Below are 18,764 nucleotides of genomic sequence, written 5' to 3'. Positions count from 1 at the left end.
CTGGCATGGAAGCCCTTGTCCTGGGAGCCGTTTGCCTTGACAAAACAAAGGCAAACAAGGAAAAGGATTTGTGTACATGGCAATAAGTGAAGGCTTGATCTTGATGGCTGGGAAGTTAATAGCTATGTCGACAATCAGTTTATGAATTAACCTGAACTCTCAGACTGTCAGGAAACAGGAACTTATTAGTAATACCGCTCAAAAAGGTTTTTTAAACTAACAACATTCCTCCAAAAAAAAAAAAAGACCCTATTTCTTTCAGTTATACTTCAATAATTCTCACCTCTCCATCCTGGGTTTCAATAGTTTTGATTAACACAGTCTTCCTGGGCTGAACATCTTGCAGATTGTGGTCATAGTCTAAAACATGACACCAACAAAAACAGGAATTATCACCGCGAGAAGGGACCGTTTTAAACGTTTCGAGGTCTCTCCTAAACCCTCACAAACTCACCTCTGAAGCTGAGTGAGGCAAAGGTCTGGACTGGGACAGCAATCCTGAGGGGGCAAACAGACAGACAATTATTGCTAATTCTGCAAGACTTACAACCGTAGAACATTACAGCACAGCCCCTTTGGCCCTTCTATTGTGTGCCCAACTATTATTCAGCCTAGTCCCACTGATCTTCCCCCAGTCACTGGGCAGAGAATTCCAGATACACTAGTCTGTAGGGAAAGCAATTCCTTCTGATCTATTCCTTCCACGATTTTACATGTCTCTACCCCCATCTTTCTATACTCCAATGAGTACAGTCCCAGACTACTCACACTCTTGTTAAAAGCTAATCCTCCTATGCACTGTTTCCAAAGCCAGTCTATCCTTTCTGAAGTCAGGAGACCAGAAATGTACACAGAACTCCAGGTGTGGCCTCAACAGAACTCCTACGCTGTCCTTTTAGAACGGAGATGAGGAGAAGCTTCTTCAGCTAGAGGGTGGCAAATTTGTTGCCACAGGGCGGCACGATTGAAGTAGCAGTTAATGCAACGCCTTTCCAGCGCTAGTGATCAGGACCGGGGTTCGAATCCCACACTGTCTGTAAGGAGTTTGTTCATTCTCCCAGTGTCTGCATGGGTTTCCTCCCACCCATCAAAACTTACTAGAGGTTGTTGGTCACTCGGGTGTAACTAGGCAGCACAGGCCCGTGGGCCGAAAGGGCCTGTTACTGTGCTGGATGTCTACATTTTTTTAAATAAAAACAGTTATGGAGGCCAAGTCATTGGATAGATTTAAAGCAGAGGTTAAAGGGTTCTTGATCAGTAAGGGTGTCAAAGGTTATGGGGAGAAGGCAGAACGGGGTTGAGGGGAAAAATAGACAAGCCACGATTCGAATGGCAGAGCGAACTCGATGGGCTGAATGGCCTCATTCTGCTTCTACATCTGATGGTCTTCTGAAACTGGGCCCGAACCACTGATTTTCCCCCACTATGCCACTTGTTTGATGGAGGGGAAGGCAGAACAACTCGACTCACCTGCTCTCCTCTCCTTCCAATAGCTTCCTGTATGTGGCAATTTCAATGTCCAGGGCCATCTTGACGTTAAGCAGATCCTGATACTCCCGCAGGTGCCTTGCCATCTCGTCCTTCATATGGTGGATCTCTTGCTCCAGCCGGCTGATGGTGTCCTGGTAACCGACCGACTCAGCCGAGAACTGCTCCTCTGCATCACGGAGCTGGCGCAACAGAGACTCATTCTGCAGAAACATACTCCGAGAGCTTACAACCCAGACGGTCCTGTGCACACATGCCACCCACCAGGAGCATTTCCCGCACTGAGACTGGACGGCTCAATGACAACCCCGTGAACCAATCACAAGTCCCAATGAATCGGAGTTGGACTGATCCAATCGATAACAAGCTGACAAATCAGGACGCAGCTAGAAGCAAGTTGGCCTGAATCAGTAAAGATGGCAGCGGAGATGGGAGATAGCCAGCATCAGAGGTGCTGACACAAGGCCCACTGTGTCATCCAATGAATAGTTAAGTCAATGTTACCTGATTGAACAAGTACAACCTGACGAAACAGCGTTCTCCGGTCCTCGGTGCAAAACATGCAGACACGCAACCAGATAGAACACACACACAGACAAACAATACACATGCAGGACAGGTATTTCATCTACACAAATAAATAAATATTGTTTCCTGAATATGAGAGTCTCGGAGGGTGAGTGTGAGCTGTTCCTTTGGTCGTTCAGCATTCTCACTGCCCTTGGGAAGAAGCTGTTCCTCAGCCTGGTGGTGCTGGCTCTGATCCTCCTGGATCTCTTCCCCGACGGGAGCAGCTGAAAGATACTGTGGGCAGGGTGAGAGGGATCCTCAATGATTTTGTGCACCCTCTTCAGAAAACGATCCCAGTAGATCTCGTCGATGTAGGCTTGGTGTCACGGGGGGCCTTCGCAGGCCTTGCCCCCTCCCAAATGAGTTATTGTGCCCTCCCACCCACCCGCAGCGCCAGCATTGCGGACCTCACCGGGTGATGCCATCAGAGGGAGCGTCATCAAAATGAATCACGCGGTTTCATCTCCGGACGCTATAACCGCGCACGTTTGTCTGAAACGCCGGAGGGAGGGGGAAGTGTGATAACGCAGCGGATGGAAGAGGTCCATGGCAGGTATGGCACCCGCTCTTCCCCCCCCCCCACCCCACCCCCGCTGAGTGAGTTCTCAAATGGCAGTTTGGGCCCCTCTGTGGTTACCCCAATGCCCCCCAATTAGATCGCTTCTGACACTGACTCTGCATCAAAGGGGGGTGGGGGATGGGGGTAGTGGGAGGGAGACCCCAGTGATCCTCTCTGCCACTCTTATGGTCCTGTGGATTGACCTTCGACCCATTTCTCTGCAGCAATCATACCCACACTGTGATACAGCTGGCCAGGACACTCACGATAGAGCTCCTGTAGAAGGTTGACATGATGGTAGCCTTGCCCAGTTCATTCTTCTCAGGAGGTGCAGTCACTGTTGTGCTTTCCTGACAAGTGAGATGTTGAATCTCCACGATAGGTCACTAGTTAAGTGAACTCCAAGGAACCTCCACTCTCTCTACTACAGAGTTGATGATGTGTATTGGAAGGTGGTCATTCCTGGTCCTTCTGAAGTCCACAATCATCTCCTTCATCTTGCCTACATCGAGACTCAGGTTGTGTTACTCTTGCACCACATCACGAGGTTTTCCACCTCTTCTCTGCAGTGCAACTCGTTGTTGCTGACGAGGCTGACGACTGTCGTGTCAACTGCAAACTTGATGACACTGTTGTGGATCTGGCCATGCAGTCGTGGATCAGGGGTGTGAACAGGAGTGGGCTGGGCACACAGCCCTGAGGAGCCTCAGTGCTCGGGGCTGTGGGTGTTGCCACGAACCAAAGAACTTCTGCTTTTCCATCCCACCACCTGCCTGGCTCCCCACGCTCCCCTCCCCCCCCCAAAATTCCCTCCCCGCTCAGCTCACCACACACACTCATCCATCCCACTGACTGTGACCCCTTTTCACTTACGGTTCCTCTCAAGGCCTCCAGGTCACAGGTCAGGGACTGGATCTGACGCCGTGACTCATTCAGGTCTTGCTTCGTCTGCCTCAGGGTCTCATTGCTCCGGTTTGCGGCATCCGTCAGGTCTGTAAACTGTGGGGGGCAGTGGGAGAACGGAGCAGGCACTTTAGCCGAGTGAGCCAGGGAGAGTACACACTGCGCGACATGCAACCCGAGGGAGGGAGGAAGAACCCCTCAACCCCAGGATGCTTCCTGTCCCTCCAAGGCCGAATGCCCATCAAGCTTCACAAACCTGGCAAGGGGAAGGCATCTATGCAACATGAGCCCCCATTAGCAGGGCAGGAGATCCTTGGGGAAAAGGACTGTTGTGGGGAGAAATCAGACAGGTTGGGCCTGTTTTACCCAGAGCGAAGGAGGTGACAGAGTAACCTGATAAAAGTACAGAAGGTTATGATAGACCCAGATAAGGTCATAGTGAAAATCTTTTCTACCACCATGGTGGAGGTGGATGTGTCAAAAACAAGAGGATGCACCATAAGGCATAGGAGCAGAAATATGCTGTTCAGCCCATTGAGTCTGCCCCGCCATTTAATCATGAGCTGATCCATTTCCCCACTCAGCCCCAGTGCCTGGCCTTCTCCCCATAACCTTTGATATCCTGGCTAATCAGGAACCTATCAATCTCAGTTTTAAGATTAGCGTAGCAGTTAGTGCAATGCTGTTACAGTGCCAGCGATCTGGACCGGGGTTTAAATCCTGCACTGTCTATAAGGAGTTTGTACGTTCTCCCCGTGTCTGCGTGGGTTTTCCCCCGGGGGCTCCAGTTTCCTCCCACCCTTCTGCCATGTGCGGAGTAAACGTGGGCTCCCTGCCTGTCTGGAATGTGTGTATTGTGGGTGGTCACATGACCACCCTCTCTGAAACTCATTTGGAAGTCACATCCCGTCAATCAAAATTTGACACCGCCCACCCATTAAGTACACACCTTGCCATTGGCTAATGTAAATCATCTAGAGTCATTATTGGCTAAAAACTATAGATTAGCACTGCATCTAACACCAAAGCACAGCATGTTCTTTCTCTCTGCCTCGTGGTTCAAACCCCAGACACCATTCCACATCAGGTCTGAACTGTGGACATTGCTAGAAGTGTCACGGGTAAGGTGTGCACTTCACTGAAGCTGAGCCGTAGTATGGTGACAGAGCAATACTTGGAGGGAAACGTGTGTGCGTATAAGAATCCACGTGTGTAGTGTGTTTACTCAAGTGTGTGGGCGTGGAGTATAGGTTCACTATTGTCAGAGTCCAACCTAGGTCCAAGGTGAATGTCTATACTGTTGCTTAAGTGAAATAGTGATCGAGTACCATTTAACGTTCTCCCCTGTTTGTTTCCCACAAGTTAATTAAATTTATATGTGATTGTAACACTTGTATTCAGTCTTCTCTCTGTGAACCCACTGAACCTGATACTCTTCCCAACATGACACCTCAAAACATACGGGGGGGGTGGGGGGCGGGGGGGGTAGGTTAATGGGGTGTAATTGGGCAGCATGGGCTCGTGGGCCGGAAGGGTCTGTTACCGTGCTGCATGTCTAAATTTAAAATTTAAAAGGTGAAATGCTGCCTCAAGAAGACAGCCAACACCAGAAAGGACCTGCATCACCCCGGTCTCAACCGCATCTTGCTGTTACCTTTAGGCAGAAGTCCAGCACTTCCAGGTTTAAGAACAGTTTTTATCCAACAGCCATCAGGCTTGTGAACAATGTTCCCTTTGTTTTTTAGCAGTCAGCGTGAGCAAAAATCTTATGTTGTACAGATTTTTTTTTCCTGTGACAAAAAGTACGTGCGCACTGGATGCTTGTACAAACGTGAACTTGACATTGGTTCAAGATCATTTTGGCACAGACCATCTTTCATGGCTAATAAAATTGTATTGGCATGTTTCAATATAATACACGTATGCTTGCACTCTACGGAGTAACATATTTAGTTAAGATTTTTATTTTAGGTGCTGGCCTTTTGTGTGCACATTCATTTCCCTTGTGTGCTCTTCGCAAAACCGGTGTGCGGGCACGTACACAGCTTCGAGCAGTGGTTCCCAACCTTTTTCTTTCCACTCCCATCCCACTTTAAGTAATTCCTCTGCCATGATTAGTAAGGGATTGCTTAAGGTGGGATGGGAGTTAGAAGGGAAGGTTGAGAATCACTGCTCGAGACCCAATTGTTACTGAAATATTTTGCTTGAGAAAAATTGTCATTGGCCCATTTTCTTTCGAGTTCTGAAACCGTGCACATAACGAGTCAATTAGGGACAATTAAAACAGTGGTTCTCAACCACTTTCTTCCCACTTACATCCCACCTTAAGCAATCCTTTACTAATCACAGAGCACCGATGGCAGAGGGTACGTGAGTGGAAAAAAAAGGTTGAGAACCACTGGTTTAGAGGGAACAGTGTGGAGTCGTGAACCTCCCCGTACTAACCTGACCATAAAACTACTCCAGGATCACCAAAAGATCTATCTGCACTCAAAAAGATTTCACCTTTTTTTTCAGTACCTATATGCTGTACCTACTGTATATGCTGTACCTACTGTATATGCTGGTGTATAAGATGGTACTGAACTGGAAAAATGTCACCCCAAAACCAGGGGTTGCCTCATATGGCAATTTTAAAATCCAAACCTTAACAGCGAAGTCTCAGCACTACCTTGTGGAACCCATCCACCCAGTCCCACCGCCATCAGCTATGTACGGTCTTTAAACGGGCTGTTAACCCTTTGGTCTATGGCCATTTTTAACTTTTCATGACTCCGGACTGGGTCCATGGGTAAACTATGGTGCAAATACCAGTACGAGCCAGCTGCTGGTTGGGTATAAAACCAGTCCTGGAAAAGCAAGACAGGGAGTCCAAAGGGTTAAAGGAGCCGACAGTAGTTTACTTTAAAATATGCTAATCAAATTTAAACCCATACTGGGTAATTTGCTTTTAAAATACTTTGAGTTAGTATATGAAATGTGCCTTGCAGCATCACTGCACTGGTCAGAGGTAAGTGTCTGACTTGGGGTAGACTTAGACAGCGAGTATAGCTCAGAATCAGACTCTAATGGTTGTCATAGTGAAAGGGTGGTCGTGGGGACGAGCTTCCCCTGCAACACAAATGCCCTTCATGTTGGGCATCTCAAACAGCCTCTGGCAACCAAGTCCAACTCCTGGCCTCCATGTGTGGCATAGTTCTGATGCCCGGCGGAGCTGTTCTCACTGACAGAAGGGGCAAAGGCGGGCCACTGGCGTCTTGAAACCAGTCGCTCTGAGCAGATGAGGCTCGTTAACCACGAACAATAACTTATCTACGAGAGGGAAAACTCTGATTTCAAACGTCTGCTATACTTTGGGAGTAAATCACGAGGATAAATCCAGAGTCAGAGTCCTGAAGGCGGCTGACTGCTGTACCCAGCCCTGGCACGGCAACTCCTGCGATGCTGCTGGCACCCAACTGTATCGATTAGCCAGGAGAGGGGGTGGTCCCACTGCATGGGCAACAGATGGATCTCCATATCAACTCTGCCCTGGCTTGTGCCCTGGAGAGACCACTACAGCATTGCTTTATAGCGCAGAAATCATGGTCAATCACGACTGACAAAGGGCGCGTAACACATACACACACACAACCTACATTTTAAGTGGAAATTCAGGGGATTGTCTGAAACATGTCGTCCAATACGCCAGCATTTATGGTATGTGTATGACAATAAATTCCCATATCACCTTTTAAACTTACAACCTCTACCATCAATAAGGGCATGATCACTGGGCACATGGGAACACCACCCCCCTTCAGGTTCCCCTCCAAATGCACCCCACCCTGACTGGAAAATACATCACCAGTCCATCATCATGACCTGAGTTCTAATCCTGTGACTTCCTCCCAACAGCTCCAAGGGAGGGTCTTCACCAGGGGGGCTGCTGCGGTTCAAGAAAATGGCTTTTCCGTGGCAATGAGGGACGGGCCTTGCCAGTGACGTTCGGGTCCCGTAAGCGATTAAATAAGAGCTGCGGGGTGGGGGTGAGAGAATCCCGCTGCCCTATTCACCTTGGATTTGTACCACTCCTCGGCCTCTTGCACGTTCTTAGTGGCAATGGTCTCGTACTGTGTGCGGATCTCCTTCAGCGCCGCAGTCAGGTCTGGCTTTGCCACTTCCATCTCTACCTGCACCTGGGATGCCTGCATGTTCACCTGAAGGTCCCGTAGTTCCTGCAGGGGAAGAGAGGAGCGCAGACACTTAGAACGGACGGGAGTAAAGCAGTGGTCAGTAAGTCAGCACATCCAGTTCCCTGCAAGGATTCCCTTCTTACAATTTCTCCGGCTCCACTGTATCTGTTCCCAAGATGAGGCCTTCTAGTCCAGATCATCTGAAATGTCCTCCTTCTTCCACAAACGTGGCTTCCCCTCCACCACCATCAGCCCAGCCCTCACCCACATCTCCTCCACTTCCCGCTCTTCCAAAAGCTGATTCAGTGGGTAAAATGGCTCCCCCCCGCCCATAAGGAAATACCACATGAAATCAACGTCACGGTACAGACCACAGGAGAACAATGCAAAGTTTACCTCGTCATGCAACTTCTTGAGAAATTCAATCTCATCCAGTAATGATTCGACTTTCCTCTCCAGCTGCACCCTGGCCAAAGTTGCTTCGTCGACATCCTGTCGGGTCAAGCACAAGGGCATGAGCAGGAGTGGCCCACTCAGCATGGCTGTGGCTGGCCTTTGACTGCTCTCTTGCACTCACCCAACCTCCCTCAAATGGCAGAGGAGTGGAGAGAGGACAAAGACCGAAAGGGGATCCTATCATCAGACCGCCCATGATCGCATTGAATGGGCAGAACAGACTCAAAGGGCCAAATGGCCTACATCTGCTCCAGTTTTTTTATTTTAAACTTAAATTTTACACTAAATTTTAATTTTTCAGATTTTTTAGACGTACAGTGCGGTAACAGGCCCTTCTGGCCCACGAGCCTGTGCCGCCCAATTACACCCTATTAACCTACAACCCCAGTACGTTTTGAAGGGTGGGAGGAAACCAGAGTCCCCGGGGAAAACCCACACAGACACAGGGAGAACATACAAACTCCTTACAGACAGCGCGGGATTTAAACCCCGATCTCTGGTGCTGTAACAGCGCTGCGCTAACCGCTATACAAACTGTGCCGCCCTGTCCTTATCATATGTTCTTAAGATCCCAGAATCGCGGAAATCCTTAAGTGCTTCACAGCGAATGAAGCTGTCATCATATCAAACATCGAGCAGACAATTTGCTCACAGCAGGTTCTTAAGAAGGGCGAGGCGGTAATTACCGATGATCTAGTTTTGGGAAAGTGATCAGATGCTGGGGAGAACTCCTTCAAAACAACATCACTTTCACATTTGCCTGAGAGTGCAGGAGGGGCTTCAGTTTAACGGAGAGGTGACTTCTAGAACAACAGGACATCCCCTCACCACTGGACTGGAGCGTCAGCCTGGACTTTGTGCTCCAGCATCAGATTCAGAGCCCAGTCTTCCGAGGGGTCAGAGCCCAAAGGGGTCTTTGGGTGAGTTGCTTCACTAACAATTGCAGATGCTTCTTCTATCCCCTCTCCCCCCACCCCACTCCTGTCACATCATCTGCCATAACCACCTTAAACACTTTGCTGATCCAGAGTCAGGGGTGAGGGGTCTGGTTAGCATAGAGGTCTGGCGGCATGGATAGTGTAGCAGTTAGTGCAACGCTGTTATAGCGCCAGCAATCGGGGTTCGAAACCCGCACTGTCTGTAAGGAGTTTGTATGTTCTCCCTGTGTCTGTGTGGGCTTTCCCCGGAGGCTCCGGTTTCCTCCCACCCTTCAAAACATAAGGGTGTTGTAGGTTAATTGGGGTAAATGGGCAACACGGGCCCATGGGATAGAAGGGCCTGTTACCACACTTTATATCTAAATTTAGAACTTAATTTACAAGTACAATAGTCCAGGGGAAATTCTGTCTGAAGTTACTGGGGGCAGCCCCCTCTTCCCATACACTCAGCTGCCACCCTGTTGATCACTTCTTGCTCCCGATGTCAGAAGGATAATTTGAATCATGTTTAATTATAATCAGCATTGACAGACCGAGGCAAAGAGATTGCAGGATTCTCCATTTACAGCACTTTGGACGGCATTAAGAGTTTGGTAACATGCCAACATTTGACTGATGATGATTCGGTGATAGGGAAGGCCGCATCTGCTGAGAAGAGGGAACTCAAGAGTTTAAGTGTTGGGATTTAAATGTCAGATTTAATAGAAGATGGCCAATGCCTTCAACGTAGAAATGGAGGGCATTTGGCTCCTTGAAGCCATTCCGCCATTCAATACAATCATGACTGTAGCCCAGAAAAGAGGTGAATTAAGGCTTGGATGCGGAAAAGGCTCTTGATAGACTTGAGTGGGACTTCTTATTTAAAATATTAGCTGACAAGGATGTCCGCAATCTCTGGCTCACTTCATATTGGCCATAGAGCCTCTGGTGGAAATTATTCGAGGGGACCCAGATATTAAGGGATTCAGAGATGACCAAGATGAACATAAGATTCATCTTTTCACAGATAAGGTAGAGAGGTTTTAGAGAGGCAGTCACCCCCTAAGTGTCAGAGGAGGCAAGGGGAAGAGGCCATTCCCATCAACAATAGGTATATTGTTTTAGATACTGTTGGTGGGGATGACCTACCAGGGACAAGTTGTAGTGGTCACGTCACTGGCACCAAGACTGGGCCCTCAGCTCAGAAGGGAAGGAGGGAGGAGAGGAGAGCAGTATTGATAGGGAATTTGATAGTTAGGGGGAGAGATACCACAGAGATCGATTATCTTGAATGGTCTGTTTTCTCCAGATATCTTGGATCGAGTTTTCCTGATTCTAAGGAGAGAGGGTGAGCAGCAAGATGTCGTGGTGCATGTAGGAACAAATGACGTGGGTAGGAAGGGCGAGGAAGTCCTGCTCACTAATAGTAATAATGTCATAATCCCACCTGCAAATCCATGCCCCAAGCTCATCTGCCTGACAGACAATACTCCTCGTATTGAAATAGATACATCTGAGAACTTTTCTATTATGTACAATGTAAATTTTGTATATAAATGGGACACTAAATCTATTTCTGAAGGAAAGGAAGTACCTCTCACAAAGCATATTTTGAATATTTGGCATAAATTGAACAATTTAATTGGATCAAAAAGAAAAATCACTTCAAAAACACCTTTGATTCAAAGTAGATCAATTCCTTTAACAATGGATAATAAAATTCTACGTGTGGTTCCGTAAAGGGTTCAGATATGTAGAAGATTGTTATGTACAAGGGCAATTGATGTCATTTGAACAGTTAAAAAATAAATACAATATTTATAATCATACAATTTTCTGCTACTTTCAGTTAAGAGCTCTTTTCAGAGATGAATTAGGACTGACCATGATGTTACCAGAGTGCCGTGAAATGGAGATTCCGATTTGAAAGGGGAATACAAAGAAATTCACATCAGTTATGTATTCCTTACTTCAATTGGGCACCTCTAAATGGGAGTTATATCGATCAAAACAAAGATAGGAATCAGATTTGAATATTTGTATTGATGATAAGACCTGGTCCAACCTGCCAGGATTGCATGACCAATACAATTAATGTACAATATAGACTGGTGCAATGTAACTTTTTGCATCAACTATATCTTACTCCTCAGATGTTGCACAAATTAAATTCGAATATACCCGATATGTGTTTTCAATGTTGGGATGAAACAGGTACTTTTTTACATTCTATCTGGTCATGCACTAAACTGAAACCCTTTTGGGAAAATTTAAGAATTTTATTACACCAGATCATTGGGAAACAATTGCCACGAAGCCCAGAATTGTTTCTCCGAGGAAATATTGTGGGCGTAAGAACTAAAATGAAGCTGTCCAAGTACCAAGTAGAATTTCTTAAAGTTGCATTGGCAGTGGCCAGGAAACGTACCGCAGTTACCTGGAAGTCTGATTCTCTTCTGACACAGCCCGAGGGAATGCGGAAATGCAGAGTTGTGTTCCCCTGGAGAAAATTACTTACAATTTCAGGAAGAAGTATAATATGTTCTTGCAGGTATGGCGGCCATACTTGCATAGCGCAGGGTTGAATATTTTAGATACTTATTCTATTTTTGAGTTTTTAACGTCATTGTTCTTTCCCATATGATCCAGGTAAGAAAAAGAGTTAGACCTCTGGACTGGATTCCAGATCCCGACAGCCCCTCTTTCTTTCATGATTCCTTCTTTTATTCATTTTCTCTTTCTTCTATTTTCTACCTTCCTTCTTCTCTTATGGGGACTCATTTGGAGGGGGTAAGGAAGGGATGGGGTTAGTTGGAACATAGACAACCTGTATCAATTATTCTTTTTATTTCTCATCTTATTCTATGTCTCTGTAACATTAATTCTTGATTCTTGTTTAACCACACGATTAAAATATTCAACAAATACGATCCCAACTGTAGGCCTATCACGGTATCATGTCTGAAAAGAGATGGGCTTTTAAGGTTTCCCACTTGCCCACCTCACCCTGCCAAGCCCCACCACTTGGCAATGCTTGCAGTGAAATACTTCACTGGCTTGGTGAATGCCAAGATGTTTAGGGAAGAGTCACCCAATGAGAACATTCCTTCCTTTACTTGTTTGCACTGAGCAAACAAGATTCAGCCACACAACTCGCATTTCCTATGGATTTTCCCTTATTTTATAGGGAAGAAAACAAACATAAGCATGGTGCTCTCCACGGTTTGTCTGCAAGGGCCTGCGGTTTCACACACTATTTTGAACATTTTACCGTTCCAATTCCATGAAGTGCAACATGTCATTGAAAATTAATTTTCTTCAGATCAATGTTTCAGATGTGGTGAAGAAATAGGAACTTTTTTTTACATTCAACTTAGCCCTGTTCCAAGGTAAGAACTTTTTGGTTGGAATTAGCAAACGTTTTGGAACAAGTTACAGGCGTCGTATTTCCGCAAAATCCAGATTTATTTTTATTAGGAAATATTTAAGGAACAAGGCCTAAATTAAAATTGCCAATATACCAATTAGAGTTTGTTAAAATTGTATTAACAATGGCAAGAAAATGTATTGCAGTCACTTGGAAATCAGATACCCATTTGAGTGTGACACAATGGAATGCAGAAATTCAAAATTATATCCCTTAGGAAAAAAATTACATACAATTTAAGAAATAAATATGATGTGTTTCTATAAGTTTGGCTCCTGCATACCCAAATATTAGGTTTAAATTTATGTTGGGCTTCCTGCACCTCTGGACCCATGAGAAATCTCCTCTGGAATGCATTATTTTGTTTAAAATAGGTATATTGGAATACTGAAAGTTTATTTTTTTTCCTTCTATATAACTATAGTTCATTCTTATATTGATTATTCTGGGGTTGGGGGGAATTGGGGGGAAGGGGGGCTTTTGGGTGGGTGGGCTATATACCATCATGTACGTAGTTTTAGATTGTTATTTGTTTGTATTGTGTATTAATATGTTGAATTTGATTATACATGTTTGGATAAATTTTAAATAAAATGTTAAAAAAAAGAAAATTCATTCTCTGCATTTGCACTTGGACGTCTTCCCGGCTGATCTTGGTGCCGTCAGTGACGAACACGGTGAAAGGCTTCACCAGGACACTGCGACCCTGGAAAAGGGGTATAGGGCAACTAGAATCCATCAACGCCAGCCGACTATTGTTGGACACTGACACATGAGCCATCAGATGCCGAGTACAAATGAAAATCAGCTACAAAACATTTTTCGGTCAGTTGAACAAACGCAATGTGTCAGCATCAGGATGCGATTAAACAGGCTGAATTCAATAAATGTTAATTTAATGTTTCTCCAACTTCTGACGCGATACAGCAAATCTAAAATTATCTTTGTGTTCAGCATAATCCTCAATTTTTTTTCAGGAACCAAACCTTTTGAAAAAAATGTATTGCTCACTTACCTGGGACCTGTTGCTTAAATCGGGAGGGGAAAGGATTCAGTGGCTGCCATTAGGGGAGCGAAGAGGAGAGGGTGTCAGGGTTAATTGATTAATTGGGTAATTGTTTAGAGGGCACCTATTGTCTATCCCAGTTTGACTGTTCTTGTTTGCATGTGGACAGGTTTTGAAGAGAATGTCTATTTATGCACGTTTCGCTGCATCACCTTTCTTCTGTCCTAATTGTGCTTTGATCCTTTGTGCTTGTCCAGTCTAGGACACTCACCTTCCTGAAGAGAGCCAGGTTATTTTCGGCATCGTCCCTCTTCTGGGCTTCCTCTTCAAACCTGCAGCATATTTAGACAGGAGCGTTACTGAGTTCCCAGCCAGAGAACATGCCACTGAGCTCGCCTTCAATCGCACTGATGCAGGCAGATTATACCTTGAGGTTTCACTCCAACTACCAGCCTGCATTGAAGTGGGGAGCTGATCTTAACAAAAAACATGCAATTTGCAGTCGTTGCCTTGGCAATCCAGTGACCATTACTTTGGAGCCAAGTAACACGGCTGTGTTTTGAGCAGAAGATTTAATAAGGGAAAAAATGCTCCATTTTCTGATGTGACAAGAGTGAGGGGCACACCACACGTACACATTTAACACTGGACAACAAAGATTTTGCTTCCTGAACACTTTTGGATGTGTTTTGTGGATTTTAGGCTGCTGATCACAAGTCACTTCTAAAAAAATTCCTATCGTGTACCGTTTTTCTTAAAAAAGATATTTCCTGTCATATTTTAAGTCGACCAGTATATTTGCCCACAAAGCAAGCTGCTTTGGTCAGTCCAAGCCTGCCAAGGCATGCATTCAGTGCAGATGCTATGCAAATGTTGTCTTAGGCCTGGGGATGCTTGGTCAGGATAGATGCAGACAGGCTTTATTTAAAAGCAGCTCACATACACAGATGCTGTGCATTACATTGTTATCAAGGTGATACAACCACAGCACTGGGCCACGTGCCCACCAGCCTACTGCAGGGGCGACCTCTGTACTTGCAGGAAGACTACCTGTGAGGCTGACTGCACCTGCCCGGCTGTCAATCACCGCCCTGAATATAGACTTGAGCCAACCCCTCCTAGGCCAGTCATGCGTGGAGCAACCGAGACCACTGCTGGTGGACAACAGAGTTTAAGTGGATTAAAGCCTATAATACAGTCTTTTCTGTGTCTTGTGTCTGCTTGCTGCACCACAGATTATAGATCAAACACCTGTTGATGCACATGTTCTTCAGGCAATAGCAGAGTGAGGGTACTTAACCACAGCATTTATTGTCTTCAGAAAGATTCAAAACAGCAGAAATGTCTCGTCAATATCGCAACAGCTGCGATACATTCTGTTACATTTGTGGTATGTATATGCTTAAGGCTCAAAGACACAGCATGACTGTATTTATAAAGAAAGCTTATGAGCTCTACTCCGGTTGTAAAATCGGTGGCCCTGACAAACCCTGGGCTCCTCACATTTGTTGTGCAACAGGTGCAGTCAACCTGAGAGCTTGGCTCAGGGGTACATGATGCGGTTAAACATGTTAAATTCAATTTTAAAAAGTTAATTTAATGTTTCTCCAACTTCCTACGTGATTCGGCAAATCTGAAATGATCTCTGTGTTCAGCATGAAGCTGTCCATCATCCCCAATTTTTTTTCCCAGGAAGCAAACCTTTTGAAAGATTTGTTGTCCATTGTTATTGCTGACGGGTGGCTTCAATTTCAAGTGGACAAAGACATACACAGTAAGTGCCTGTTTTAATGATATTGAATGAAGCAGGAATGTTGACTGAAGCTCTTGCATTTAGTTTGAACAACACAGTTTGAAAGAATTGCCATCCTCCCTCCCTAACAAACCTAAAAGAATCTGGAATCTTACAGTCTAACATTAACTGCCTCAGATACGAAGCCACAACGGTGTTTGGAAGAGGTGAGCATCCATCTTGTGATCTTGTTAATATGATAGCTCGTTCTACCAGGTCCAAATGTCAGGGCAGCCGATTTCCTCAGGGAAAGCCTACAGATCCAACTGACCTTTGGGTGGAAATCATTCCGAACCAAACTCCCTAAAGTGTCAATCAATGGGGTTTGGACAACAAAATGAGGCAAAGAGGGAATCATTAACTTCCATACTGTATACACAGACAGCTCTAATTATCCAAAATGGTCAGGGCCGGGCCTATGTCGAATAAACATTTCTTTTTCCCCAGAGAACTGGTCATTTTTTAAAAACAGCTCAGTAACAACAGCAAACAACAAGGCTTTTTAAGGATGAAATAAAGTTTAATTCTCACCCAAAAAAATGCTGGCTGCCGCCCATCTCCGACACCCTGCTCATACCAGGAGCCCAAGGTCCCTGCTGCTGCCCAGGAGCTTGAGGTCTGCACTACTGCTGGGAACCCAAGGTCCCCAGTCAGTTCGGCTCCAAAAAATTTTTTGAATAAATGAGGATTTTGGAGAATCCAATTTCAAATAATCAGTTGTACTGTACTTGTGTAATAGTCGAATTTTGGGGAATAATTTTTCGGGTCAAATTTGGGGGGGGTTGACTTTTACACAAACACTACTTTTGACCACGATAATTATCTGCGTCATTCATGATGTTGGGAGCTCAGGGAGCCGGGACCGGGAGGTAAGTCCACGGTTGGGGCGTCAAGAGCTCAGGTGGGCAGGCAAGGGTCCATGGTCGGGGTGTCAGGAGCTCTGATAGACGGGCGGCCATGGCATAGACGAGAATCCACAGTCAGGGTGTCGGGAGCTCAGGTGGACAGGCAGCCAAGGTGAGGATCCACGGTCGAGGCGTCGGGTGCTTGGATGGGTGGGTAGTCGGGGCAAAAATAGGTGGGGGGGGGAGGAGGAGGGTCGATTTTTACACAGGATCGACTATTACATGAGTATATACTGTACATTTCCAATCTCTTAGTAACGTACATCTGTCCAGGGGACTCTGTCTGGGTTTAAGCAACTGAAACAGATTTTGACACAAGTAATTTGAATGAAATAATCCTCTTCTCATTGGATCTTTCTGGAAAAATTATGCTGCTTTTAGTGTGTGAAGTCGTTGTAATGTCTGGTTTTTCTGGCACTGTGAAGAGACCCTAAATTTCCATTTGAGAAATGTTAAACTGACAGATTCTGGAACCTTGAGCAAATAAGGAGGCACTCAGCAGGTCATGAGCATCTGGGGGCCAGAGATAGGTCGAGACCCTTTACTGATGAAACACTGACTGACCATTTCACCAGCTCATTGCTTGTTCTAATTGGCCTTTGTTTATCAAGCTATCAATCCCACTGGACAATGAAGATTTTGCTTCTTGAACATTTTTGGGTGTATTTTATGGATTTTGGGCTGCTGATCACAAAAATCACCTTCAAATTTTCCTGACACATACTGTTATTTAGATATAATCTATTGTGGTGGTTTCCTATCCTATTTTAAGTTGACTTCAAGCCTACAAAACTACGAGGTGCAACATGTCGTTGAAAATTCATTTTCTGCATCCGCACTTGGACGTCTTCCCGGCTGATCTTGGTGCCGTCAGTGACGAACTCGGTGAAAGGTTTCCCCAGGACATCGTAGGGCAAGTGGAATCCATCAGTGCCGGCCGACTATTGTTGGACACTGATACGAGAGGCATCAGATGCCGAGTACAAATGAAAATCAGTGGCAAAACATTTTTCAGGTCAGTTGAACTAACGCGATGTGTCAGCGTCACATTGTGATTAAACAGGCTGAATTCAATCAAAGTTAATTTAACCTTTCTCCAACTTCCTACGTGATGCAGCAAATCTGAAATGATCTTTGTGCCCAGCTTGATGTTGTCTATCATAATCCCCAATTTCTTTTCAGAAAGCAAACCTTTAGAAAAAAATTTGTTGTCCAACTCCATGGCTGACGCAACGGTCTTGCTGTTTAAAAAGACAGATTAAGCCTGCAACCTTTGAAAACTTCTTCACACTCAGTTACACAATAGACATGGGCCAGAGTTAGTGAGGCAAATGCAGAAAGCAACAGCAGGGGCTGGCGGCAAAGAGGTTCACTCTGGTTGCTGAGTGGACGGGAATGTTCTGTTTGACTGCACTTTGAATGAAGACACAGAGTCAGGCTCTGAATCATTCTCCCCACCACATGCCACCAACTGCAAAATACAGCAAGCAATAAACCTCCTGGCTTTGCTTGGCTCCACTTTGTAATGTCCTGGGCTTGCTGAAGCACTCACTTTAGATTGTCCTACAGCAGTTTGTCCTTTTGTTCCTTCATCTCACTATCTTTGTTTCCTTCTCTCACGGAGATGCAGACTCTTGTTATTTCACTTTTCCCTCGTGGAAAATCAGAAAGCTAAAAAGTTCTCAACTTTGCTTGTCCCCCCCCCCTCCCCCAGAGTGTTTTTGAAGCCAACATTGTGAAAGCTGAAAGTCTGCATTTATTGTCGTATAAACACACAGGAGATTAACCAGGACATTGGCCAGAGTGGAAAATAAATCTTATGAGGCGAGGTTGGCAGAGCGAAGATGAATGAGGGGATCACAAGATTCTGAGAGGCATAGACAGGGTGGACGGCCAGCACCCATTTCCCAGGGCAGGAGTAGCAAACACGAGAGGACGTCTGTACAAAGTGAAGTGAGGGATGTTTAGGGGAGACGTCGGGGGTAAGTGATTTTTTTTTTAATATATATATATATATATATAAACACAGAGAGTTGTGGGTCCCTGGACTATCTTACCAGGGATGGTGGTGGAAGCTGAAATGTTAGGGGCAGTTAAGAGTCTCTTAGAAAGCCACATGGATGGAAGAAAAATAGAGGTTTATGGGGTAGGGAGGGTTTAGTACTTTTTTTAAGGAATATATGGGTCAGTACAACATCGATGGCTGAAGGGCCTGTATTGCGTAGTAGTGTTGTATGTTCTAATTGCTGGAGGAACTCAGCCGGTCTCACAGTGTCCCTAAAAGGTAAAGATATATTACCAGGCCCCAAAATGTCGGCAATATACCTTTACCTCCTAGGGATGTTGTAAGACCTGCTGAATTCCTCCAGCGTTTCTGTGTTTTGACTTGAAACAAGCAGGCATGCAAGGATCGGAACTTGAGACGGGTGCAAATAGGTCAGGTGAGTTGCCAAGGGGATCAGAACATGGAACTTGGGTCAGGCCCTTTGGCCCAAAATGGCTGTGCTGAGCAGGAGTAATGGTTTGGGGAAAGAAGGAAATGAAGGTCCCAGCAGGGTGATTTGGG

At 45.6% G+C, this 18,764-nt stretch overlaps 1 protein-coding gene across 1 annotated transcript in view; it reads right to left on the bottom strand.

Moving 5' to 3' along the window:
- LOC138747393 (peripherin-like) overlaps positions 1 to 18,764 on the bottom strand; it is a 40,596-nt gene that overhangs the window by 7,735 nt on the left and 14,097 nt on the right. The window contains exons 2-8 of the mRNA XM_069906553.1: positions 13,773 to 13,833; positions 8,092 to 8,187; positions 7,576 to 7,737; positions 3,491 to 3,616; positions 1,471 to 1,691; positions 455 to 498; positions 284 to 360 (exon numbers count right to left, since the gene is read on the bottom strand). Of these exons, the coding sequence (XP_069762654.1) occupies positions 284 to 360; positions 455 to 498; positions 1,471 to 1,691; positions 3,491 to 3,616; positions 7,576 to 7,737; positions 8,092 to 8,187; positions 13,773 to 13,833 (787 nt within the window). The remainder of the gene's footprint in view (positions 1 to 283; positions 361 to 454; positions 499 to 1,470; positions 1,692 to 3,490; positions 3,617 to 7,575; positions 7,738 to 8,091; positions 8,188 to 13,772; positions 13,834 to 18,764) is intronic.

This window comes from Narcine bancroftii, chromosome 12 (genome assembly GCF_036971445.1).
Source record: "Narcine bancroftii isolate sNarBan1 chromosome 12, sNarBan1.hap1, whole genome shotgun sequence".
Classification (NCBI taxonomy): Eukaryota; Metazoa; Chordata; class Chondrichthyes; order Torpediniformes; family Narcinidae; genus Narcine; species Narcine bancroftii.
The sequence above is the reverse complement of the archived record's forward strand: the minus strand, read 5'-3'. Positions and strand labels throughout refer to the sequence as shown.